At 41.8% G+C, this 25,691-nt stretch overlaps 1 protein-coding gene and 1 long non-coding RNA gene across 2 annotated transcripts; one reads left to right on the forward strand and one right to left on the reverse strand.

Moving 5' to 3' along the window:
• Positions 1-1,795: 1,795 nt before the first annotated feature.
• On the forward strand, positions 1,796-24,178 carry LOC147241534 (uncharacterized). Its single transcript, XR_015110989.1, has 4 exons — positions 1,796-2,115; positions 11,599-11,692; positions 23,025-23,177; positions 23,403-24,178. It is a non-coding gene; the product is annotated as an uncharacterized LOC147241534 (long non-coding RNA).
• On the reverse strand, positions 5,478-16,922 carry htr5ab (5-hydroxytryptamine (serotonin) receptor 5A, genome duplicate b). The gene is made up of 3 exons (XM_086191941.1): positions 16,669-16,922; positions 12,815-13,595; positions 5,478-8,442 (listed from the first exon to the last, which is right to left on the reverse strand). Exons 2-3 carry the CDS (start codon positions 13,520-13,522, stop codon positions 8,110-8,112), a joined length of 1,041 nt encoding a protein of 346 aa, XP_086048067.1. The 5' UTR covers positions 13,523-13,595; positions 16,669-16,922; the 3' UTR covers positions 5,478-8,109.
• Positions 24,179-25,691: the final 1,513 nt, after the last annotated feature.

Below are 25,691 nucleotides of genomic sequence, written 5' to 3' on the forward strand. Positions count from 1 at the left end.
CAATCATGATTTTTGCGCAGTTTTCATAATTTGCGTTTGTGTTAGAGACACAAAATCCTTGGTTCAGCAAATGTAATGCAGAGTCCATCCTGGTGATGCTTGGAGTCAACATCTGTCAGTCACCATCTGTCTATCCATTTTCTACCGCTTATCCTGTTAAGGGTCGCGGGGGGTAGCCTATTCCAGCAGCCTTCGGGCGAGAGGCGGGGTTCACCCAGGACAGGTCACCAGTCCATCACAGGGCCAACACATAGAGACAGACAACCATTCACAATCACAGTCACACCTACGGTCAATTTAGAGTATCAATCAGCCTCGTCCCCTCTTGATGTCTTTGGACTGTGGAGGAAGCTGGAGTACCAGAGAGAACCCACACAGGAACAGGGAGAACATGCAGACTCCACACAGAAAGATCCTGTGCTGGAGCTGGGACTAGAACCTGGAACCATCTTGCTGTGAGGCGACAGTGCTGACCACTGCACCACTGTGTTGCCCCATCAGTCACCAATTATCTTTAACTTAGTGCGATACATTTACCATATTTTCAGGCATTTTTATCCAAAGCAATTTAGAAGTGAAGAACAAAACTCAAGCTACAATACAGTCGGAGACCTTAGAGTAAACACCTTGTTCTGAATGTAGTCTGTAAGGTGAAGCGGGAGAAGATCAGACACTGAGTTAGACGGGTTAGCAGAGGAGGTGTTCTTAGTAGAGTTGGGTTTTCAAGAGATTCTTCAAGAGGAAGATGAAATGACATTGGGTAGGTCGATACGCTTTTTGAGATTTGTACTGCGTATGGATGTGAATGCCAACAAGGAGCATGAATGAAGAATGTTAGGGTAGACGGATGTAGAAGCAAAAATCTGCTGTGAATGCCCACGAGTGAGTTGAATTTTACTCAGGCAGTCATGGGATGCCAACCAGGGTCACAGGGATGACTGATAACCAGACGTGACACCACATTCAGGACCATCAGTAGGGGTTTTACTGATGAGAGACCCGTCAATCATGTGGCACCCAGATGTCTCGCCACCTTGGCTTTGGAGTGAGAGTGAGTGAAGTGGCTTTTTTTTTTTTTTTTCATGTGGAGAAAGTGATGGATAGATTGAGCTCAGTCTTGACATCCTATATGACCCGTGCCACTGAGAATCTGCCCAGACACATACAGAGCTTTCTTGGTGCTATAGCAACAGGAGGCTGGTTTACCTCCTCTGGATTGTTGAGGAGCTGAGGATTGACCTGCTTCTCTTCTGACTGTGCTGCAATGAGAAGAAAGCAGCTGAACACCTCTTTGTATCTATGAGTCTGAATTATTGCCATGTTTGTGTGCATGTATGTCAACCTGTATGTTTACATGCACACCAGTATTCAGGGAATGATTTACTGTATCTCCAAACTTGATAAGGCTAATTTAAACAGCATATTCTGCTTTGGTTAATAGAGTTTTTTCCGCCCAATTTTTCACATCCCGATCATGATATATTGGCTTTGGACATGTATACAACACATTTGAGATATGTTTCTGCAGTTGTTTTTTTGACAGCAGTTCGCAACCTCACGTCACTCAGCCTCTTGATCGTTTACTGGCAGACGCGTAAATGCGTTAGCTTAATACCGACGTGTAGAGTGCTGACAAGAATGACTCATCTCACGCCGCTAACGACATTCAAAGTGTTCTTAATCATTAAAGATGTCCTCATGAAGTAAGCAAACAGCAGAAATACGCTTACCTTGCTTTCATGAATGCAAATTTTGTTTTAAAGTCTCACTGAATTTTAGTTTCACGGTCTGTGTTTGTGATAAGCGAGTCAGGATTTGTGCTGCTGCATGTTAACAGGATTACAGATGGAATATTCTTTCTTTTTCTTTCTTGGCCATGTCAATAGCTCAAACCTCCTTTCCACACACTGATGTCTGATGTCTTTAATTCCTTTGATTAGCTCGGGCTGAGATTCTAATTTTGTCTTTTTTTTTTTTTGACATCTAGACAGGTGGAATGTCCTCGCTCACCTCAGAGATTTCTGCACTGATAGCAAAAATCCAGACCATTTTCCAGGCCGAAACAAAACGGCAGGAGTCTCCCAGAGCTTCAGCGAGCACAGCGGTTCTCATGAGGTGAATGCACTTTCTGTTGACTCACACATGTTCAGCGAGCCATGTGGGAATGAAGCAGAGTATTGTCATTTTCAGAATAAGGGTTCAAAAAAACGGAATTATCGTAAGATGGTGTAGCCACTGATGAATATCATGGTGATACTCATGGTGAGACTCCCCATGAAAATGCTCTCAGCAATCTCCTCTTAAATTACTTTGCTCGTGATTTCCAGCAATCTCAAAATTACAACACCACCTGCTTTACCTCACCGGGAGCCAGCCCACTTTTAGCCCCGACCGTCTGTGCAGCACCCCAATGCTCCCGAAGGTCTCCCTACTCTCTCTCCGTGTCTTCAACGGTTTATCCCAACCCACTGAAATGTAAAATTGAATTGCAGGAATCCAGACGTCACTGAAGATAATGCTGTTGTTCTTTCACTGTACGCGCCGAGCCATTTGGAAGGAAACAAACAAAGGAATGTTTTTGTTAGGATGCATGGATGGAATCTTTTGAAATGAATTATGCAGACGCATATCGTAGCCTGCCGCTGTTATCACAACAGGGTGTATATGCTATTTAGAAAGGCCATAGAGGAGCTACAGGTACTCGGGAGTGCTTCCTTTTAAAATGTCATAAGCTTATCGTAATTCATCAGAGCGCTGCAACACCGGAACATCTGCTCAATCTGTTTGAGATGCTTCACACATCCATTGTATTAACTATTCATGCCCCGGCACAGTTAGTTAGAGTGAGCAAAGAGGTCAGTGGAAGGGGGTTGTCGGGGGGGAATCAGTAAACACTCAACATAACTCACATAATTTACAAATTCAAACAGAAATTATGCTTTTTCTCTAATTTTTCAGGTCACATCTTGAATTTGTTTTTGGAGAATAAACAGATGTTGTTGGCTTTTTTTGGTTTATATTTTCATGCAATATGGCCCCGACTCATGAGTAGTTGTAGCATGGATTATCAACCCTTCCTTCACATTTACAGCTATATTTATCCTTGTACTGCTTTTATTCATAAATCTGGGGAATATGATGCTAGACTGCCTATGATGTTGAACTTTTTTATGCAACCAGTGGCTGCGATTAGACCTTTTCATGCAGATAATCCTTCAGAGGCACCCCCCGAGGCACCCCCCCCCCCCCCCCCTCCTGTTTTTGCCACTGTAGCAGCTCTACAGACGGTTCAGTGCTCTCTTAGTTTTGGTCCTGACTGAAATATTCTAACAACAACTGGAGCTTTGTGTTTCCTTAAAACAATATTGCATCATTTTCATACAAAAGAAATGAACATCACTTACATGAAATGAGCTCACATTGTGTTCATTAAACTTATCACTGCCTGGAAAGTCTCTCTGCGTTTCAGAGTATGTGGAGTTTGACAAAGTCCTCACACCACCAGGAGGATGCACTCTACTGAGCTCCATCGGCAGAGACTATAGCAAACTACTTTCAGTTAGCACCCTGCTAGCTTGACAGCATAAATCATTGCACTGTGCACCTAATCCAGTCTTTCAAAATGTTATTAGACCAAATTGATTAAATTCTGACAGTGAAACAAATCATTTTGCAGCAGGTATGAGTTATATTTTCATGTGCTAACAGTCATATAAATTATATAGTAATAAAGTTTGACCTTAAATAAATGCATCCTCTTACCAATGCAGGATTAGGGAGGCTACCGCAGAGACAGCTAGTCTACCTCCAGTTAGCCCCCTGCTAACTTGAATGTGGATAAATAATTGAATTGTACATCACTTTTTATTTCTTTGCAAATACTATCAGACCAAAGTGAGCTCATTTTGACAGCAGAATCAGTCATTTCAGGAAAAAGAAAAATGTGTCCATTTAACATCGCAACAATAAGGACAGGCATTACATTTAGCATGCTTCCATTAAGCCCTCCGCTAACTTGAATGTGGATGAATCAATAAACCAGGCAGCTCTTCCCTTTCTTCGCTAATATTATCAGACCAAACAAATCATGTTTTGACAGTGAAATTATTTATTTCCGCAGGGTTTTGACGCTCCAAAAATGAATCCACGAACAGCTGCGCCATAATGAGGGAGGCTACAGCGGAGAGGCTAACCTATGTTGTTTAGCTCTCAGCTAAGTTCAGTGTCGATAAATAACTCCCTTGTGTGGCTCCTCTAGACTTTCCAGATATTATTAGACCAAATGGATCACATTCTGACAGTGAAACAAGTCACTTAACATGCTAGACTGACTGTGGTAAATATCACCTGTTAAAGAAAAGCTTGTCAACATCATGAACCTCCTGACATTTGGATTTAGCTCAAAGCACTGAAAAATACTGGCTGCTTGCATGGTTGTAAAGTCTAAGATCCACTTTTCTTTGTTCACGTTTTCACTCAGAGATTTCTCCTTCTTTTCATTTCACCTTTGAGACTGCTGTCAGATAAATGAAATCTGGTGAAAATACTCCCGTTTATCGTTGCTATGTGATAAGTAAAATATATTAACCACAATACATGTTACCTAATACTTCAGCTCAGCACAACAGCAAAGGGATTTAGTCATATTTAAAATTTACAAAAACCTCTGTCCATACCAGCTGTGTCTCGAGGCAAAGAAAGATATATCAATGTATCCGCCTCCATACTTTAAAGCTCACACTAAAATTCACCTGCAATCACATCTTTTCTTTTTTTTTGTGCCCTGAGAGCCTGAATGAACAGGAAGTGAGAAGCAGCGTAGATTGCGAGGAAGGGTGTGATTTGGTTATTCAGATCACGTACACGTATGCTCGCTAGTATCCCCTTCTCCACAGGCTTGCTGTGCATTTTCTATTTAGAAAAAGCTGGCGCATAATAACAAGTCAAACAACAACAGCGTCGCACAGGCGGCATTGCTTCTGACACGATGAGACTTCCAGCAACTTTGTCATTCTGATAAAGGAGATGAGTCGGGGCAAGACATCTGGTTAAGTCTGGCCATTATGCTTTAACACCCCTCTACATGCACTTCACGCATTATGTAACGCCTGCTTTACTGGAGGCAGTTGTGTGCAAACTGTGTGGACTATTACAGCTCTCTCAATGAAATAAACATACAAAATTGAAAAAAAAACGTTTTTTTTTATAGGGTGAAAGTATTCTTACTAACGTGTTTTGTTAAATTCACAGAGTGCATCAAAGGAGTATATTCTAGCCCGATACGTGTCACACTAGGCTTCTTGTTGCCTCTATCGCTGCAAAATTCAGTTGCTAAATTGCAGGCTCGCCTTGCCAGAGGCCTGTGGGTCTAATCCTAAATCAGGTTAGCCAAGCTAGATTTTCACGCTGTCTTTACTGAAAGTGTGCACTCCTTTGAACAGCAGCAAGCTCACTCCTGGCTTGGAAATGTGCACGCTGGCTGTAGCGCCATGGGGAGATAGGGCAAGCCAGTTTATAAAACGACCTCCAGTTGAGTTACGATTAACATAAAAATGAATTCTCATCAACAATGAAACACTCTCTCATCTCCCATTCTTTTGGATGGGGGCATCTGTATGTGTGGAAATATCAAGCAGCGTGCATGGACCCCGAGTAGTTAAGATGCTAAGCTTTAAGATGTGTATCACAAATTAAGGGCACGTTTATTAGCAATTTTGTCATCTGAGGCTTCTGTGAAAAGAAACATGCAGACATTGAACAAACACTTACACAATTACACACCGCGGACCTCTTAAAATGTCACGGCTGTTACCCTTTTTTTGGGGGGAGGGTGAATACAAGTGTTTTCTGAAGAATGTAATTGTCCGTGTACCCCTTTAAAACATGACAAAGGAAACAGTAATGGATGGTAAACAGCACATTTTTACAACACTTTGTGTTTCCTGAGCTGAGTCACCACACAGAACGAGACCTATGAGGGGAGAAGGGGATTCTGGGTAAAACACTCCTGCGTCAAGTCAACCAGTTCATGCAATTAACAGGAGGAAGGGCTCCTCAGAGGGAACACTGGATGCTTTTCTCCATCTTATATTGTCACAGTGTTTTACTTTTTCTATATTCTGTGTATTTCATTCTTTACCACTCAATGCTCTCATTAGTGGAGCCACCATTAAAATGGTGGGGTAGTTATTTATCATATAAATGTAATTGTTTGGGTGTAGCTTTTAATAAAAATGTAAAATGTACGATGGTACAATCTAAACAAAGAGAAAATACACACTGTGGTAACGAATTCAACCCAAATTTGAATTCCATACTTCTTTATCTTGCAAATTTTAGTCTAATATTTTGCACACATTTTTGTGATTGAAAAAAAATTATATTTTTTCCAAAAGATTTTTTTTTTTTTGTCTGTCACTTCACTGCTCTGTGCACTTCTAAAGAATTTTTAAAAATATAAGTTTAACATGAGTCCCAGAAAGGCCATAGAAAGAAATACGTTTGATTTGTGGCCACAAGATACAAGTTGTTCCCACGCTTTGATTCATTTGTACACAAGGTCATATGTCGTCCCTATTGGCTACTAAATCATTGAAGTCACATCTCACAAGTTAATCAAAATGCGAGAACAAAGGTGATCTTATTGCTAGACATTAAGTAATCACATTCTGTTTGCAACTTATCCACTAATTAATCAAGTTGTGGTCGCAAATTATATCTTTTGGCTGCAAGTTACTCAAATTTTGGGAATGACCTGTGTCTTCTGGCCGCAAGTTCATCAAATTTTAGGGAAAGGTTGTGATCTTGTGATCAGAAATTATTCCAAATGTGGGATAACTGTATGTACTGTGTCCACTTATTAATCAAATTGCTGGAACAAGTTATGTGGCCACTAATTGGTTAAAGTTGGAGCAACCTATAGTTTATGGCCACAAATACATATATTCTCTCTCTTGGTTACTACTCCAGGGCTTCCAGGGATTGATGTATTTTCGAGTATTTTTTTTTCCTCAAGCTAATTAGCAATGAGCAGTAGTACGATAACACTATGTACAAAGCACTAGCCTGTTCAATGCTAGCATGATTGCTTTTCAACATCCCAACTTCTATTGGGACGCAGTTTTACCTGGATGGTGACGATGCATAATGCATACTTGTACTTTAATTAATTTTTTTTTTTTTTCAAGAAATGGACATTTAAACACTTTTGGTGCAATAACTTGGTTGCTCTCCGACAGGAGCGCACTTACACATAAAAACTACTGTTACAAAACAACACAGTGACTCTACAGTGGTGAACCCGTTCCATAAACCGTGGCAGTTAGTGCAAGAGAAAAAAAAAGGCAGGGAATACAAGAAAACTGATGAGCTCCCACAACTGGGATCTATCTTTTAACCAGCTGAAGCTTTGTGTTTTAAACCAGTAGGGACATTTGCATTTGTTAACATCAGTTCCTCCCACAATGATATGAGTCACACTTGTTATCATGCATTATCTCAGTAGTTGAGCTTCTTGTATTTTATACAATTAATATGTCTTCTTTTTTTTTGTACTTGTGCTCGCTTCTCGATCTGTAGCGAGAGTATTTGTCTTCTATTTTTCCTTTGTATCTCTGTGTATGACTCAACTAAGGTGTAGGTCTCTGAACACTAATCAAATTAATTTTATTTTTTTGCCCGGAATGGTGGATAGAATTATGTTCAGGGATGAATCCCTTGTTTGTTTATGACGTTCATTTTCTTCTAAAAGATGTCTCGCTCATTTCTTCCATCTGTACTTTGAAATCATTCCCAAATGGCCTCACATATGGCGACGAAGAAGTTTGAGTTATAATAAACATTTCTCCTTTAAAAAGCCCAAAAAGAAAACACATGGACAGCAGTCCGTAATCGATTCATTCCCTGTAGAAGCTCAGACACCCGTCTCAGTCCAGCTGTGAGGTTACTGCAGCGTTGTGATTGTAAACAAAACATAAATAAAAATTATTATTAATGAGAGTTTGCAGGACTCTGGTTATCATCCGACTGTGGGAGATGGATAGAGACAGTCCTTTTCTGCCTGGCGGAGTGCATGCTGGTGAAGAGTGTCTGCTGAGCATGCCGAGCAGCTCAGCGCTGCCGGGAGAAGAGGTTCCTCAGGGCATTGTTGTAGTTCTTATTGAAGGCGGTGTATATGAGTGGGTTAAAGAAGGAATTGGAGTAACCCAGCCATAGGAAGATGCTTTTCCAGATGGGAGGGATGTCGCAGGAGCACAGTGGAACGATAAGCTCGGTGATGAAGAACGGAATCCAGCAAAGTACAAAGACGCCAATCAAAATGCCCACCATAAGAGCCGCTTTTTTCTCCTTTTGCTCGCGCCACGTGTCTCCATCTGTTTGGAAGGTCACGGTAGCGTGACGAACGGTAAACACCATCTGCGGCTGCTGAGCTTCCTCTTTTACCTGTTGATCAGAGAACAGCAAAGGTGTTGTATTGATTAACCAATCAATCAGTCAAACCTGGGGATTATTTGAATTAGAAAAGAAATATTTTCAAGAATAGAAGGAATGAGAGAAAAGCAATTACTGAAGTGACAGTTTTATATAGCTGCTCAACAAACGATGGCTTAAGAACAGCTGAAAGAAGGGGAAATCAACAGGTGGATCAACAAGCCGAAGCATTTTCTTCCATTTAATACGTGCGCGCACACACACACACACACACACACACACACACACAAGGCACAATTAAGCCAGACTTAATCTGCATTTTCCAGCAACCTACTTTTCCTTTCACAAACAGACTGTGCAGCAGCTGCGGGAGAAGCAAAAGTGAGAATGTCAAGATAAATTGACTCCTTTCTCTCTGGTTTTGTGTGCAGCTCAAGGTTAGCCTTCTTTTTTCTGGGTTTTTTTATTGTTGTTTGTTTATCAGCTGAAGTCATCCAGGTCGATCTATAGCCTGATAGCTTTTATGAATGCAAACTGCCTCTGAATCAGTCTGAAGCTATAAACGCATCAAGCGTGTTGTGGCCTATTTAACATTAAAACTAAAAAAAATCAATGCTGGTGTGACAACTTTTAACTGTTACGTTGATCCGAATACAACAGCAGATTGTTTGGGTTCTCTAAGACATTTAAACTCTAAATGGTAAATGGTGCAACAGCTAAAATTAGGAGCAGGAGATCCTATTTTGCACAGCTAATAAATCAGGACATGATCTAAATCTAAACAGCCTCACTGACAAAATTGGGTCTCTTTTTGTCAGTACCTGCTTCTACCTGGTTACCCAAGGAATCAGCATTCAAATCAGTATTTGGTTCAAACTTTAAAATCTCATTAATTACTAAATGGTTTGTAATGTAATGGATGTATATCATGTAAATTGATGAGGGTTCAGGGTTCCCCCTGGACAGGTCACCAGTCCATCACAGGGCCAACACATAGAGACAGACAACCATTCACACTCACAGTCACACCTACGGTCAATTTAGAGTATCAATCAGCCTCGTCCCCTCTTGATGTCTTTGGACTGTGGGAGGAAGCTGGAGAACCAGAGAGAACCCACACAGGAACAGAGAGAACATGGAGACTCATACAGAACCTGGAACCTTCTTGCTGTGAGGTGACATTGCTAACCACTGCACCGCCGTGCCGCCCCGAAATATGCATTTGCTGAGAAAACAGAGCAGTCATTACACACATGGCCACTAGAGGTCGCTTCTTAGTTTAAAATGGTTATAAATGAAATCTAAGTGTCATTTTACTGAATGCATCTGAACCGACTGGAACGCGCCATGATAGTTTCTGGCTACACCAGAAACTGGCCTCTCTTCCCAAAGTTTTAGCAGTCAGACATGGCCGACGGGTTCTGAGATTATTCATCACGAGGTACACCGAGGTTAAATTTAGCCTGTTCACTTCGCATCCCGTATACAATCTTAATTTTCTGGGTATGGGTGGGGTCCAGGTTCTCCCCCTCCAACCAAATGTTCAAATGATCGCGACCATTCAATAGCATCAATATTTTCTTGATTCTGCCAGAAGTGCTGCAGTGGGTCTCAGAAGCGTCCCACAGAAGAAGCAGCACTCCGCTCTGCTAAAAATACGCACCAGTCTATTTTTGAAGGACGCCCACATCAAGTGGCACAGAGCTGATCAAGTGGGGCAGGAAGTCAGACACACAAATGAGTTGCTGGTATCTCATATCGCTCCATCAACAGGAGGACTTTTGCTAGGGATGATTAACTTTGCAGGCTCAGCTCCACAAAGTAAGAAATGACAAAAACCCAGCAAAAAAGGATCTATTTATATACGTGGCCTTCTTAACCGTGACAGAAACACAAGAAAAGAGAGAACATGACCAAAACACTGGGCCAGCGAAACACTGCCTCTGAAATGGGATTGGAAGTATGAAGCCATGCGGAGGACGGAGCAACAGCACGCCGGCGCCCAGGGGGCTCCTCCAGCATTTAAACAAATGTGTCAGCTAAGGACAGCCTCCCACCTGTTGATCGGCTGTTTCTGCCTTTGTAATCCTGAGCATAAATGAAGTGTTCAAATTAGAGATCATCCAGGTATTGAAGGTCTAGTTCATCCAAGGAATCAAACTTTAAGGAGATATTTAAATAGTCAGGGGTTTAACAAAATACCCAAATTACAATAATTCCTGTATGATATTACACCAAATACCCATATTTATATTACTTTTGTTGTTGTAAACAGGTTCCCCCTGTTGTCATTTGGCTGGACTTTTTGACAGTTGTCCTTACGTCTCATTTATGGAGGTGGTGGTAGTGGTGGTGGTAGTGGTGGTAGTGGTGGTGATGGGGGGGGGGGGGGGGGTTCTTTGTAACACCTTGAAAGAGTTGCTTTAAACTGGGCTCAAATTTCCACCACGACTCAGTAATGAAATGAAAAGATTTTGGTGGTCAAAGGTCAAAGTGCAAGGTCACCTGTGTGTTATCTTTGTCCTAGACTTGATAATATTTCAGGGACATCTTGAAAATATGCCTCTAAATATGCTACCAACATCCACCGGGACTCAAGGATGAACTTAAAATATTTAATAGTCCAAGGTCAAAGGTCAAGGTTACTGTCTCTTCACATAAGTATGATATCTCTGGAATGCCTCAAAGCATTTTCTCCAAATTTGCCACTAATCTGTATTTTCAGTCACAGACTTCATGTTGGATATTATTTCGCTCTTGTGTTGTGGTTTTGCATTTTTTTAGTCAGTATCTCTTATTTTTCAATCTCCTCCCTCTTGTGTCTGGTTTGCTCACTTCCTGTCCACCTTTTTATTGTGTCTCATCGGTGTCTGGTCCGTTAATCAGCCCTCGTCGGTCACAGCCCTGTTCCCAGCGCCTCCCCTGCCCTTGTCTCCTCCCACCTGTTTCCTGTTGCATCATTAGCAGAGTTTGTGTTTCAGTGCAATTACTCATGTCAGGCTTTCGCCCCTGCCTCCTCTGTGCATTTGGGTTCGACTCCGCTACACAACTTTGGCACAAATATCCACAAGCTTTTGGTGGCACGTATTTAAAAATATGCATTACAACAATGCAGTAAATGAACACGCATCATTTTTAAGGGCTATTTTTTCTTCCTCACTTTCACAGATATCAGAGGACTATGGAGGAATTGTCCTCCAAAACACTGAGTTTCCTCCATCGCGAGATACTCTGTGATTCCCACTCCTGCGAAGTGACAAATGTAAGTCTTCTATTTTCACCCGCACAAAGCATTTTTAACGGATTTTTGGTGATTGTTGAATTATCTGTGCAACGAGGCCAAGAGTGTGTGCATCCTACCTGTATCTGGCATGCGTGTGTGTGTGTGTGTGTGTGTTTTTCTGAATGTTTATGAGTGGGTGTTGTTGATGGATGATTGCAGAGAGGTTTTATCATCCTGGAATGCTGATGCCACTGCTCATATCACACCTCTGTGCTTTGGTTCTGAGCATCACCTCTTTAGCGAATGCCAAGAAATTACGAGACAAAAACTTGTCGGATAATAAAATAATAAGCGGCTGGTAGGTCTGTAGAAAGCAAAAATAACCCATTTAATTGCAACAAGTGTGATTGCCTGTGTATTGAAATAAAAGTCACCAAAGCAACAAAAGTAAGGTCTAATAGGTTCCACAATCAACCATCTGCCTCTAATTTCAGGCTAATTGACATCACACTTCATAGCTAATTTCAGGGAGTTATAAAGAAATCAACAGGAACAGATTTTCCAAGTTCTCACACTGTTCAGATGGAGAGTCGTTTTCTCATAAAGCTCTTTCATGGCTGAAAGAAAAAGGTGTCTGCCCTATAAAAGCATCTTAATCTCTTTCGCTGAGGTTTTATTTTTTTGGTAGGGTTTTTTTTTTTATAAAAGGAAGAATAAAAGAAAAAAAAGCATTTCCCGCAAGGAGGCGAAAAGTGGTTGCAGACACGCTGGGAAATGATTTACTCTTTGCTAATGCATGAAAAACAGTGTCTGCTGATTAGAGCGGCGACAAAGCCGAGGAGGTGCGCTGGCCCCTTAAAGATGCAGAAAGTGGTATTTATAACCTCCTACCTACGCACGTTAAGTCACTGATGAGCAGGAGGCTCCCATTATTTGTCCGTATGCTCAAACACCGGGTGGTTGTTTCCCTGATTACTGTTGAATACCTCATCAGGCAAAATACTAAATTATTATGTAGCAACCGTTATTTGTGGGTCAGGAGCATCAGCCAGTTGCAGAGAGAGAAATAATTACCATTTTTACGAAGGTGGAAGCTGATAATGATATTGTGAGATTTAAGGATGAGAGATTAGATTTGAAATAAGGAATATTGATAATCACCTCTGCCATGGGTGTGATTGTGTTGGTCTTGCGGGAGCCAATCCGGAACTTTGCTGCCTTGTAGATCTTCCAGTACACAAACAGAACCACACAAAGCGGGAGGTAAAATGCTCCAAAAGTTGAGAAGATGGTGTAGGATGGCTCCTGGCTCACCTGGCACTTCATCCCCTCTGAGTAGGTCTCCCCCCAGCCAAAGAGAGGCGACAGGGAGATGATGGAGGACAGCAGCCACGTCAAGGCGATCATCACATTGGAGATCTTTTTCCGTGTCTTGAGTGTGTACTCCAAGTGCCTGGTGATGGACCAGTAACGGTCCAACGCGATGGCCGTCACGTTCCAGATGCTAGCCGTGCAGCAGAGAACATCGAAGGAAATCCAAACCTGGCACAGCACGCGGCCTAGTTTCCACAACCTGCCGTTCAGTTCGTGGACCAGGCTGAGCGGCATGACCAGAGCGGCCACCATCACGTCAGAGATAGCCATGGAAGCAACCAGGTTGTGAGGCACTCTGTGGAATGTCCTCACCCTTAGAATTGTCACCAGAACCAGCAAGTTCCACACAAACGTGGCCACCACCAGCATGGCCAGCAAAGTAAGCGTGAGCACGCTGAAAAGAGAGAAGGGCCTGTAGACGTTCCCCCCGGAGTCGTGGCCGTCTAAAGATCCACTGAAGTTAGCTGTCAGTATGCTGGCGTTGGGATGTGTCATGGTAGCTGCTCACTGCCCCGCTGCCGGGGTGCAAGGCAATTCTGAGGCAAGGGAAGGAGAGAGGAGATGCATTCTGCAGCGGGGAAAGAGAAGAGGGAGGACAGTTTACTGTTAATCAATACTCCAGCTTGAAATCAACCAAACAGATAACATAAAGGAAGCATGCCGGCACCGTTGCTTTACTCCGGGAACCCACGAGCGTGTACAGCACCTCGCCATTCACGAGAGAGCTCGTTTAGTGATTTTGCTCACAACAGTAAAAAGCACTTGAGTTTCTCATTTCACCAGTCAAGCGACCTGCCTACAACTTTCAAGTGCAATTTCAGCTGCTGTTAAAAGGCCTCAAAAGTACTCTGGGACATCTCTGGGAAAAAAAAAAAAGAAAAAAAGACCATAAATATTCATTTTCGTCATCCCACTGCTGTCCTTTTGCATCAAAGTCAGGCTTCTGTTGCAGCATGCACCATTTAATTTTTGTTGTTGTAGTACGTTCATCATTTTTTGGAATTGAATCGACGGATATATCCCATTGTAGAGATCCTCTGTTTTTTAAGGAGAGAAAATATTTGGCATGCCGACTCAATCGATACATTCACAGGGGAGGCTCGGGGAAGAGGAGAAAGCAAGGTCAACGTTCAGAGAGATTGAATATCATGTCACCAACCTCTTCTGTCTACTGGATCTAACTGCAGCACGGAGGCATCGACATTCATCACGTGTCCACCACACGATTTCAAGCTTTCTTAGCAAAATTTAAGAAACATTTAAAATTTGCGTCTTAAGCCATTGATATGATAAGTAAGACAAATCTTCAGTATTGCTCCAGGTTATAATGATTTTTTATATGGGGGGGGGGGGGCGACGACAACGGCTCATAAGACAGTCACTTTAACATTTAATCACACTTTCTCATGTATAAATGCAGCTTAAATTCCTCCTCCCCCCCTTAGCTATTCCTTTGACCTGTGCTTCAAGCCTCCCATGGCTTCTTAAAAACACAGTCTCTTCCCAAACCAGAATTTTAAAGTGGAGATTTGCCTCTAATCTTGAATATCAGCATTAATGTTGCATGGCTGCTCTTGCGACACGGTCACCAGGGGTATTTGGCATGCTCTGCCCCCCCCCCCCCCCCCCCACAAGTTTTGAATAGAACTCCAAAATAGGAAATTTAGCTCGTTATAATTTGGGTTTAAATTATTGTACCTTGTTGATCTGCAGGATTAAATCCATAGGATGAGATCGTTGTGACCCAACCACACGACTTTTGTCGGCATTAATCCCGCTGAATAAATCATTTCTTGAACTTGTTTTTGCACAAAAAAAGCACATAAAATGAAATAGGCTCCTAATAAAATGTCTTATTTAACCCAGGGGTTGTTACCGATTGATCTTTTGTTAAAATCAATAACAAAATGAAAAACATGTCAATATGGAGCCGTGCATCTCTGTGACATGTGACATGGTCTCTTGGCATTAAAAACCCTCCTCTCGAATCAAAGGGTCCAACCAAGCACACCGGTGGCCCCTCTGCTCTCTCTTCTCCCCGCTCCTATTAACCCGCCTAATAACCATGAAATTGGACGACCGTTATGAAGGGAACAGGCAATCAAACATGCGGCATTCAGCAAAGCAATCCTATAATTTCTATGCTGACAATAACAGGCCAGGTGTCTCAAACAGCAGCTGTTACAAACAAACACGCACACGTGACACAGGACACACACACACACACACACACACACACACACCCCAATGGACAGTTGATATTGCTTACGTCAACAATGTGGAATACATTTATGACACCACGTGTGTGAGTGCGTGTGTGTGTGTGTGTGTATGTGTGTGTGTGTGAGAGAGAGAGACAGAGTCAGTTCTTGTCTTGAGACGTGCTAGTACCAGCTGCTTCACTGGGTATATTTGCTCAACAGTCTCGGGAGTTTTTAGTGAACTGGTGACAAACAGAATAGGAACAGAGGATGATTAGCGTCTCGTTACCCATCACGGGCTCTGCAGCCGTTAACGTTTGAGAGCAGGCAGCAACACCGAGGCGTGACACAATGATCACCGGATAGATTTCACGTTCCTGACCAAGCTGTAGCGAGCAAATATTTCCAAACTCCTCAAAATTCCTCCTAATTTCAAAACCAGGCAGTTAATCGTGAACTGTGTTTCTTGCAGAGCTTCAAAATGCTTTGGCAGCAAACGAACCTCACTTCACCAAATGCTGCAGAAACGACTTTACTATAACACAGGTTTTTGCAAACTTTGATTATTTTTGATTCGCATGTATTTAAAATAAGTTTTCATTGTCGCAATTAGTTGTGTGGATACTGTCTCAATTAATAATGAAGTAACGCTCAAGTAACTTTTTCCCTGTTTTCGGATTGCAACTAATGACCGTTATCACTGATTAACCTGTCACTTACTTTTACGGTTCATCAACGAATCATTGGAGATTTTTGAAAACTGCTCATCACAGTCTCCCAAAATGACGTGGGTTTTTTTTCTGTTCGTCAAATGTTCCAAACCCCCAAAACTCTTTGTTTTCCCAATGGCAAAAAAAAAAAAAAAATAAGCGGGAGCGAGACTGAAAAGATGAACAGGCTGTCAATGTAGTTTGAGACTGACTGAATCTCGATGAACTGTTGGATCTCTACTCCTCTCCCTTTCATAAGCGATCAATCCACTGATTTAAAAAAAAAAAGGCATTTACTTCTAAAAACACAGCCACACACATAAAAGCGTAGAATTGCGCTCTCCTGGTGTTCCACACTAAGTCGAATTTCTTCGAGGCAGCAACATACATTTCCTCTTCAGTGGGTGATATTAAAATCCTGAGCCAGTAATACAACATTGTACCAAGAGGCTCTTCATATAAATGTGTACTACTCAATAAAAACTCCCTGCACATGTGCTTTCATAACTGAGATTCCTCAGAGTCTATGAGAGATTTAAAAGAGGAATCTCATCCGGAACTTTAACATTTGAATATTTAGGGTTTCCCCACTGTGAGCTCCCCTCTCCTCTCTGCGTCTGCTTATCTGCTTAGATCAAGATCAGCAAAGACACTTGTTACACATCATCTAAAAGCCCTCGTTTCCTGCCTTAAACTCGGCTGTAAAGGTCTTCGCCAGGAACCAACTCACCCCATGAACAGTTCAGCGTAAAGTAGTCCTGCAGCAGAAGATCTCTGCACGGTGTTAACGTCTCCATCAGCGGAGTGTTGGAAGCGCCTGCATGGTTCTCTGTGCCTGTGAGAGCAGCAACACACCTCGCTCTGAGGAGAGATACAGAGGCGCTGGAATGAACCACAGTGGTCTGAGGAGGGGGAGGTGGGAACCGGTCCAATTCAAATGATAAACTGCATTTTCTAGGCATGTGTGAGGTGTTTGTGTGTGTGTGTACGAGTGTGTGTGTGTGTGCGAGTGTGTGTACGAGTGTGTGTGCGTGTGTGCGCGCTTCACATGAGCAACAGTGTTCTTTTTAGAGGCATGCTGCCGTGTGGAGGGGGCTGATAGTCTCATCTAGACAGAAAACATTCCTTCTAATTAGTCTGCAGCCTGCCGAGGTTGCTTGAGGAGACTTGGGTCCTACATTTGTGATGAATGATAACTGCCGTGCGACCACCTTAAAACCCCCCCCCCCCCCCCCTGCATCTTCCTTGTTGTATCCGGAATATCCCGTCTCTGTTGTCCTGCTTAGATGTCCTGAGAAAATCCTCACAACGTAATCAATATAATGAACATAACTGAATCCTCATCACGCAGCTTCCTGAAAGAAGACAGCAAGAACAGTACACACAGTGACTGAAATTAGTTTGCTAACGAGTGTTTAATTAACTCCGAGTAAAGCAGAACAGTAAATAAAGTACGCTAGGATGACAAAACCAATTTAGCAGCAGACCGATTTATGGGTGAAGCCGATAATAAGGGCAGATGTTGATACTGATACAGGTCGAACTTGAGAATGACACCCCGTGACTCATTGCGATTACTTTTGGAAATAACGTTTTAAACAATGAATTGAAAATAATATTGGTACCAGTGCATATGTTCAATATGTGCCGATATGTAAGAAAATTCTTTTAATTTAAGAATAAAAAAAGGTACTTGGGGTAATTTCAAATAGTCTCACTCTTTCTCTCTCTCTCACTGCAAGTGGTCGAGGCAGATGGTGTGTGTATGTGTGTGTATATATACTATATATATATATATATGTGTGTGTGTGTATATATGATTTGGCCTCCTCCCGTATCAGACAGATCCTATGTCCAAATGCATAGTTCCATTAATGATACCTCTAGAGATGAATGCAGTAATGTCAAACTGTGGTATCACAGTAGTAGTAGTATCACAGCTATACTGTAAGCCCCAACAGTAGCACATAATTAGTAGTTCCTCCTAGAAAAGTTGTGGTTTCAGCACCACAGTCAGCACCGAGGGGATGCTAGTTCATCACCACCGGAGTGAAACGCCTCTGTTGCAACACAACCTGCATTAAAAGGACAAGACTGCTACTACCGCGGTATGAATGTCACTCCATGTACTTCAGCCACCTCAGGGCTTCCAGAGATAGTTTGTTTAGCTGCTTGTGCTCACACTTACTCGCTCCTAATCCACCGGATAGGTTGGAAACACCTGTCCAAGGAGTGTGGTTCAGTGGCTTCCTGTGAGATTATTCAAGCATCCCCTCTAGAATGAGCCATAGCATGACTTCCTTCGCACAATCCCTCCTTGACTCCTCTCTCACAGGTGATGAACAAAATCTAACCCGAGGAGTCTCATTTCCTGCTTCACATCTTTGTAGAAGGTATTAACACTCGAGTTGTCACAGTGAGGCGTCTCTTATTAAAACAGATCCAGTTGTGAAACTGTTTAGCCTTGATAGAAATCCACTGCGTGGATGAAGAGCGCAGTTATGACACACTGTATCAGCTGAAGCTAATCAAGCTTAATATTTAAAAAAAACAAAACCACCCTCACGGCGTCCCGTGCTTGAGCTACTGTGAATCACCTTGCAGGGGAATTACAAGCGCTTCCTCTGCTCTATCCAAAAGGCAGAAGGAGTGTTTTATCATTTTCCTCTTCTCTGGACACATTGCTGTAAATCACATCTGTGACCTTGTCATGCTAGACTGGTCTCATCCACATAAATAGCCAGACATCAATTATTCCTAGTACTATACCAGAATTTAATGCTTTGATAACTTTAGCTTCTGGAATACATCCAGGGAAGAAAATATAATGCGTTCTTGGATCAGGGACTTGGCCGGTACACCTGTCTTATAAATTAAGTGGCTCCACAGCTTGGGCCTGACATTCAGTAATTGTGTAATGAGTAATTAAACACGGTGGAACACAATGTCTTATTCGGTTTCATCCACGTGGTGCCACAGGTGAGTCACTGGTGTGATATACATGGTGCTCTGGCGAAGACGTGTCATCTTTTATTGAGTTTTTAGACGCCGCAGAGTCTTTAGCTGGATTCGGTCCCTTTGTCGGTGCTCACCTTTATTAACTTATGTCACGAGTCTTTTCTTAAGCTTGCGAGATGGACGTGCTTTTGCCTTTCTGTCTAAAGTGCAGGGTTACCCAAGCGGGATGTGATTAAAGGGAACAGGTTCAATATGCTGGTGAAGATAATAGACGAAACATTTTGAACTACATGGTCACATTTTCCTGCTCTACTCCAGACACGGTTGATACTGCCTACCGTCATCCGTCCCTGAAAGCTAATGATAGCAGTCTGCACTGCACCACCCACACCTAATTACAGCATCAGCGTGTGTCAGTATAGCTGGCGAAAGGCAGCAGTAGGTTCAGACCGGCAAGGTGTGAGGCTGTGATGTGCTGAGGTAAGCAGCTCTGGTCCAGCAGATGAAGGAAAAGAGGGAGTCATTCAATAAATTGCAGTGATGGTGGTGCAGTTTTTGTCCTTGATGGTGTGTTTGTAGAGCACACGTGCGGACACACACACACTCACACAAACACACACATGAGAAGAAAGCAGCTTGACATGCACTCAAAAATAAATACACTTTTAAGGGGTGATGAAATGCGGCAATTCCTTCAGGTACAGTGTGTTACTTCAAGAGTGTGTTTGCTGCACATTCAGAATGAGAGCAAAGAAGTTCTGAACAAAATGAGATGCACATCCGACATCAAATGAAAAAGAAAGCACACAAGCAATTAAATAGAAGGAAAAAATAGAAATATATAACAGGAATTAGGAGATGTACGGCTGCACGGTGGTGCAGTGGTCAGCACTGTCACCTCACAGCAAGAAGGTTCCGGGTTGCACGGTGGTGCAGTGGTCAGCACTGTCACCTCACAGCAAGAAGGTTCCGGGTTTGAGTCCCGGCTCCATCACAGGATCTTTCAGTGTGGAGTCTCCATGTTCTCCCTGTTCCTGCGTGGGTTCTCTCTGGTTCTCCAGCTTCCTCCCACAGTCCAAACACATCAAGAGAGGACGAGGCTGATTGATACTCTAAATTGACTGTAGGTGTGACTGTGAGTGTGAATGGTTGTTTGTCTCTATGTGTTGACCCTCTGATGGACTGGTGACCTGTCCAGGGTGAACCCCACCTCTCACCTGTAGCTGCTGGGATAGGCTCCACCCCCCCCCCCCCCCCGGTAACCCTCAACAGGAACAAGTGGAAGAAAATGGATGGAATTAGGAGATGTGTTATTCTTATTTCTATACTTCAATTTTTTAAATATGATATACCAGTGAAATTTTATGAGATGTTTGTGCAAGTTTCTGGGAATTATAATCCTAAACGTGATAGTAAAATTGAGTAAAAAAAAAAAAAAGCCATTGCACATGAACAGCATCATGAAATTATAATGCTTTCTTCAAAGTTCCTCAGGAGACACACAACACCTGACGAGCTCACCACGAGGGCTTTGTCTGGGTAATTCTAGCATGATGATTGTGCAGTTGCTGGATGTGACATCATGAGTTCACAAGGACGTCTTTAGAAAACATCTCAGTATAATTTACCTATTTGTTGTGGTTGTTCTTGTTGTTGTTTTCACATTTACCCTGTAGCTGTGTGGCCCGTCGGGACACCACCTTCACTGCCCTTGAAAGACAAACGCAGCAACGGTGCTGTAATTGTGAAAAATCTGCCCTCTTCTATCCCGCAGGACCCCATTAAGTGAACTGATTTTATTGATAAGTTTTGCAATTAATCCATAAAACTGTGAGAGCTCATTATCTATGTTTTTGTTCCTTTAAAAGGAAGGGAGGAAGGAAGGAAGGAAGCACTGTGTTTACTGAGTGAGCACTTATGAGGTTTTATCATAAAAGTAAAAAAAAAAAAATCTTAAGAGAACTTCTAAATAAATTTTAAGAAGTGTAAAACCTGTGACTTTTACCAACTATTTCTTTTCTAACGCTGGAAAAAAATGTGTTTTGTGAGGTCGCAAAAATTTGACCACCACTCACATCATCGGGACCAAGAGAACCTTTGTTGAAGGAATTCCCTCAAGGCGTGATGAGAGATGGCAGTCGTGAGATGAAGACTGTGTTCTGTGAGGCAGAGGTGACCTTGACCTTTGACCTTCAACCACCAAAACCAAACCACTTCATTCTATGGAGCAAATTCAAACATCGCTGTCACAAGACTAAAAAAATCCCGTTCCAAGGGGTAAACGTGACCTTGAAATTTGACCGCCAAAATAGCCCTTGGGTCCCTGGTGACATCAGTGAGACCTCCTGTTTGAGAAGCCAAACACATGTTTGTGAGTTTGAAAGTAAAATAAGTTCATTATTGCATCCAAGTGGACATTTGTACCAAAAATGGAAGACCCTGAGAAACTGCAACAAAACCTGAAAGGCCCCAGCGACCGTGACCCTTGACTGCTAGCACCACCCTTGCGTCCGCGTGGACATTTGACATATTGGGACCGCATTGTCAAAAACACGCCGTAGTGACCAAAAAAGTTGAATTACTGAGCGCAGCGCAGCACCAATCACCCTGATTAACCCCTGAGTCCTTTCTGTGCTGCTGACTTACCATCACTGGAAATATTGTAGCAGCAGCATTGGAGCGGATGGATACGCCGCTAGAATTTCAAGCAGCTGCAAATGACAGAATGAGGCTCCTGTTTTCTTTTGTCTAATGACACGTCGTCCAAGAGTAAGAGAAGAAGTACGGACAAATTGTTGGCGAAAGGCTATTGATGTATTGCCGTCAACGCCACTGTCAGTATTCAGCACTGTTTCCCCCAGCTATTATTCATTTATGACTCCTCATCCAAGCTAAGGGAATGTGACCCGCAGGCACCTTTACCATCCATCATAGGGAATAAGAATGTATATTTATGTATGCTCATGTCCAAACATCCCCCCTGGCTGCTACTGATACCTGTCAGTTTACACCTAAACTGGAAAAAGCTCCGACAAGATAGCACACAGCCTCTTTATTGGAGCGTTCTGGGAGGCGAAATGCAGATGAAGTGTATTCATTCAGTCTCTTTCACACATTTTTAACTCAGACCATGAATTTGTGAATCTTTCAAATTGAAAAAGCAACCCCCCCCCCCCCCGTCTCTTATCCTCAAATAACCTCCGTTCCCAGTTTAGAGTCTCTGGGGTTCATCTAATTGTTTCAGATGGGTTCATCACTTCATGAATCTAGATCTTAATTGAAGCGCTTAAGTGCCAGTTCGCGTAAAGCACTTTTGAAAATGGGCTCAACTTTGGATGGTTTTACTCCATCGTATCTCTGCTCCTACCTTCTTCAGGGGGAGTCTTTGTTCCATTAGATTCTATGGAGTCTGGGGGTAAAAAAAAAAGAAAAAAGAAAACTGCTTGGTCGAAGACGTGATGTTTTTGATCCAGCGACTGCAGCTGGTCGTACAACATTTTCACTATCGATGCTCGAACAAAAATATATTACCTGAGTAAAAACACTTTTATAGACTGATGTATCAGGTTATGTCTGAGCTGTTCCCTTCAGAATAGCTGAAGAAGTATATTCTAGTGAAGGAAGGGTTACAATGTCTGGAAACCTTTCTGGACGATATTGTATTTGATTTTTCTTCCATTATTCAACAAGGACTTTACTGACTGAACTGTTTCGTAGATTATTTCTAACATTATTACAGTTAAAATGAGAAATACACGCTTACCCCCCCCCCACAATTTTTTTCACAATTTTATCATTTTAAATGTATTATTATTTTACAAATTTACAATTGTCACAGATGATAAACTGTTTTGGAAGGAGAAAGTTCATAATAATACTGTAAATAAGAAAACCCAGTGAATATATTGTTTAAAAAAAGTGGAATTCCATTTTTGGCATTAAAATCCTTGTGGCACAGTTGCATGTTAACAAGATTCCTGTCACTAAATCCTCTGAATAACTGAAAAGAGCAGCTTATACATTAAACAATAAGGCTAATTTGATCATTCTAATTTGATGATTCTTCAACAAGAATTTTTAATTGACGCGGTTAATGAACTGTTTTAACTAGAGAGTGTGTAATTTCAGGTCTTCTGCCTCGAGTGATCCCTCGACTCATCTTTTAGGAGAATAGCCTGAGGTTTTGTCCTAAAAGAAATATGGAAATGAATAAAGCTCAAGGTCATATACGAGTAAAGTCTGAGAGGAGCCATCCGTCGACAGCTCCAGGAACCGGCCAAGGTAAAACAACTGGAAGCTGCATGTTTCTTTAAAAACGACATTTTCACAATAACCCTTCCAACATTGACTCGTAAGAATCAAAAGCTGTTTGAGGTTCACCTGGGAGGTCGCCTTAAAAGATCTAGAAATTCTGCTCCAAGATCTTAGATCTTAGCACATGAATTTTCTTGTTTTGTTTTGGGGTTTTTGTGTGTGTGTCTTTAATCCACTTCTCATCTTGCTCAGTTTGAAAAAAAAGAAGAAGAAGAAGAAGAAGAAAAAAAGCATGGTACAGAGAAGCAATGTAGCCCCAACTGAATACCTCACATGGTGTATCGCACATCATCTCAGACACCAGTCAATGCATCGCCAGCACTTGTGCAACAGTTTGAAGGGCCCTTTAATCTGTAATTTGCTGCAATCAGAGACCCTGGACCTTCAGGGGACAATGAGTCATATGCTTGAAATTGATCCCTTACCATAGACTGGGGATATATCGTCCTGTCGTCTGTGTCACAGCTCCTCTCTTTGTCCTTCTGCTGGGCTTTAAATGAAGTGTAGAGACTTACTGAATTTAAGAAGAATTGAGTCCTCTGCTGGAGTCTAGTTTATGGATTGCAACTGACGTTTCGATCCCTGAAAAAGCTAACGGTGCAAATGCGTTGCTTTTAATGTTTTTTGTTTTTGTCATCTGCGCAGAGACATTGCACATGTTTTGTTTTATTATTCTGTACTAGTTCATAGATTATGAGACAAAAGTGGAATCGACGAGCAGTGGGCATCATTTTGCTGTATCACTTTTTGAAAATAGAAGAAGAACATATCGGGTCCAAGACTTAACCCTTTATTTTCCTGCAGCACAATCACTGTTGTCTCATCTTGTATCCTTTGTTTTGTAATCGTGATTTATCCCCGATGCCAAGCTCTTCTGTAGTCCTCTTCCACAGTCCATCTCTGTAATTGTGCCCATAAGATGGCTCTCAAAACAATTTTGATGGATGCAAAAATGCGGAAAACTGAAGCTGTGCTGGAAACTGTAATGACTGATAAACGTTTCAGGCTCCCTTTGTGAGCACGAATGATACAAAACAAGTCAAAGTGTGTTTTCTAAGACAAGCAACCATTCTTGACAAAACTACAGACTCATCATAAGGTGTCGTTTTGCAATATTTCCTGGCTCAAAAGGAAAGAATATTGGCAAACTTGTCCGTTACCCTTTGAAATAATGGTATTTGACTGGAGATTCTGACTTTTTCCAGACTTAAGTGTGAGGTTAGCAATACCAGGTAGCACCTTTGCTAATACTGAAGGAAAAACACGATAATATTGTTGCTACTTGAGCATTAAATCAGTCAACCAACAGTATGATCATTTTATGAGGGTGCTGTGAAGGAATAAATGATTTGTGGTCGGGCATGGAGCCAGTAGTGCTAAATTTCTCTCACTGAGTTCAGCTTTTAAGCTAACTGCTCACAGGGTTTTTGTTTGTGATGCTAATGCTATCATTTGCTAGCCTACAGCCTCACTCAGAGTTGTAGAGACTCAGTTAAATATCAGCTGCAGGGGAGTTAGCCTGGCCCAATTACATAACTATTTACCTGTAATTTATTCGCTGAACAACAATTTACAGTCGCAAAGTTAATTTGGAGGAACTTGAAAATCATTGCAACTCAGAACAACAGTTGATGGTACAACTTGCAAGCTCATTATCACATCAATATTATCATCAACTGCCTTTTCTGCTGCTACACCCAACAGCTTTGACTGATGGTCGTCCGCTTATCACACTGTTCTATTACAGGAGTAAGTCTCCAAGGCATGAGGGTTTGTGACTTTAATATTCATGAGGTATATGTTTATTCAGATTTTGATTGAGGCATAATTAATGCAATACTTGAATAAGAAACATGCTCCCTCACCGTCTTAGTTAGAGTTACAGTCGAAAAATGACATCACTTGAGCATTAAAAAGCACTAAATATGAATCTAAAGCCGGCAGCGGTGATCCTAATTTAGTATGAAGATGGGGAAACAAGAGGATTCTCCTATTCTGGCTATGCCCAAAGGTAACTCAATGTGGCAACCAAAATAGAAGTCTGACGCTCACGAATTAAAACATTATATCTCTTTTATATCTTTTAATCTGTGTATTTCTTGTCTGTGGACATTAATGTCCTGGAGTCCTTTTGTCATTAAGTTAGCAAACTCTGCACCATTGAGATTACTTTTTACTGTGCATTTGATACAAAGAAACATCAAAGATGAGCTTTATTTAGCAGTATTTGGTCTTTTTTTGCTGATGTTTGAGCGAGTGAAGTCAAGGCCAAACTTATTAAAAATTCACACAGCTTGGAGTGCTTATTCTATTTTTCTTTTCTTTTTTTTTGAAAACATTTTTCCAGCATCTTTTCTTTTTTTAAAAATTAAGTTTACAACCAGGCTTCGCTTTAAAAATCCTCATTTTGTTTTATGTTGAGGCTCTTCAAGCATGAGCCATCTTTTCTTTCTTTTTCTTTTTTTTTTTTGTCTTGCTGGA

Source organism: Aulostomus chinensis, chromosome 21 (genome assembly GCF_037954235.1).
Source record: "Aulostomus chinensis isolate RoL2024-O1b breed Wild chromosome 21, RoL_Achi_v1.0, whole genome shotgun sequence".
Classification (NCBI taxonomy): domain Eukaryota; kingdom Metazoa; phylum Chordata; class Actinopteri; order Syngnathiformes; family Aulostomidae; genus Aulostomus; species Aulostomus chinensis.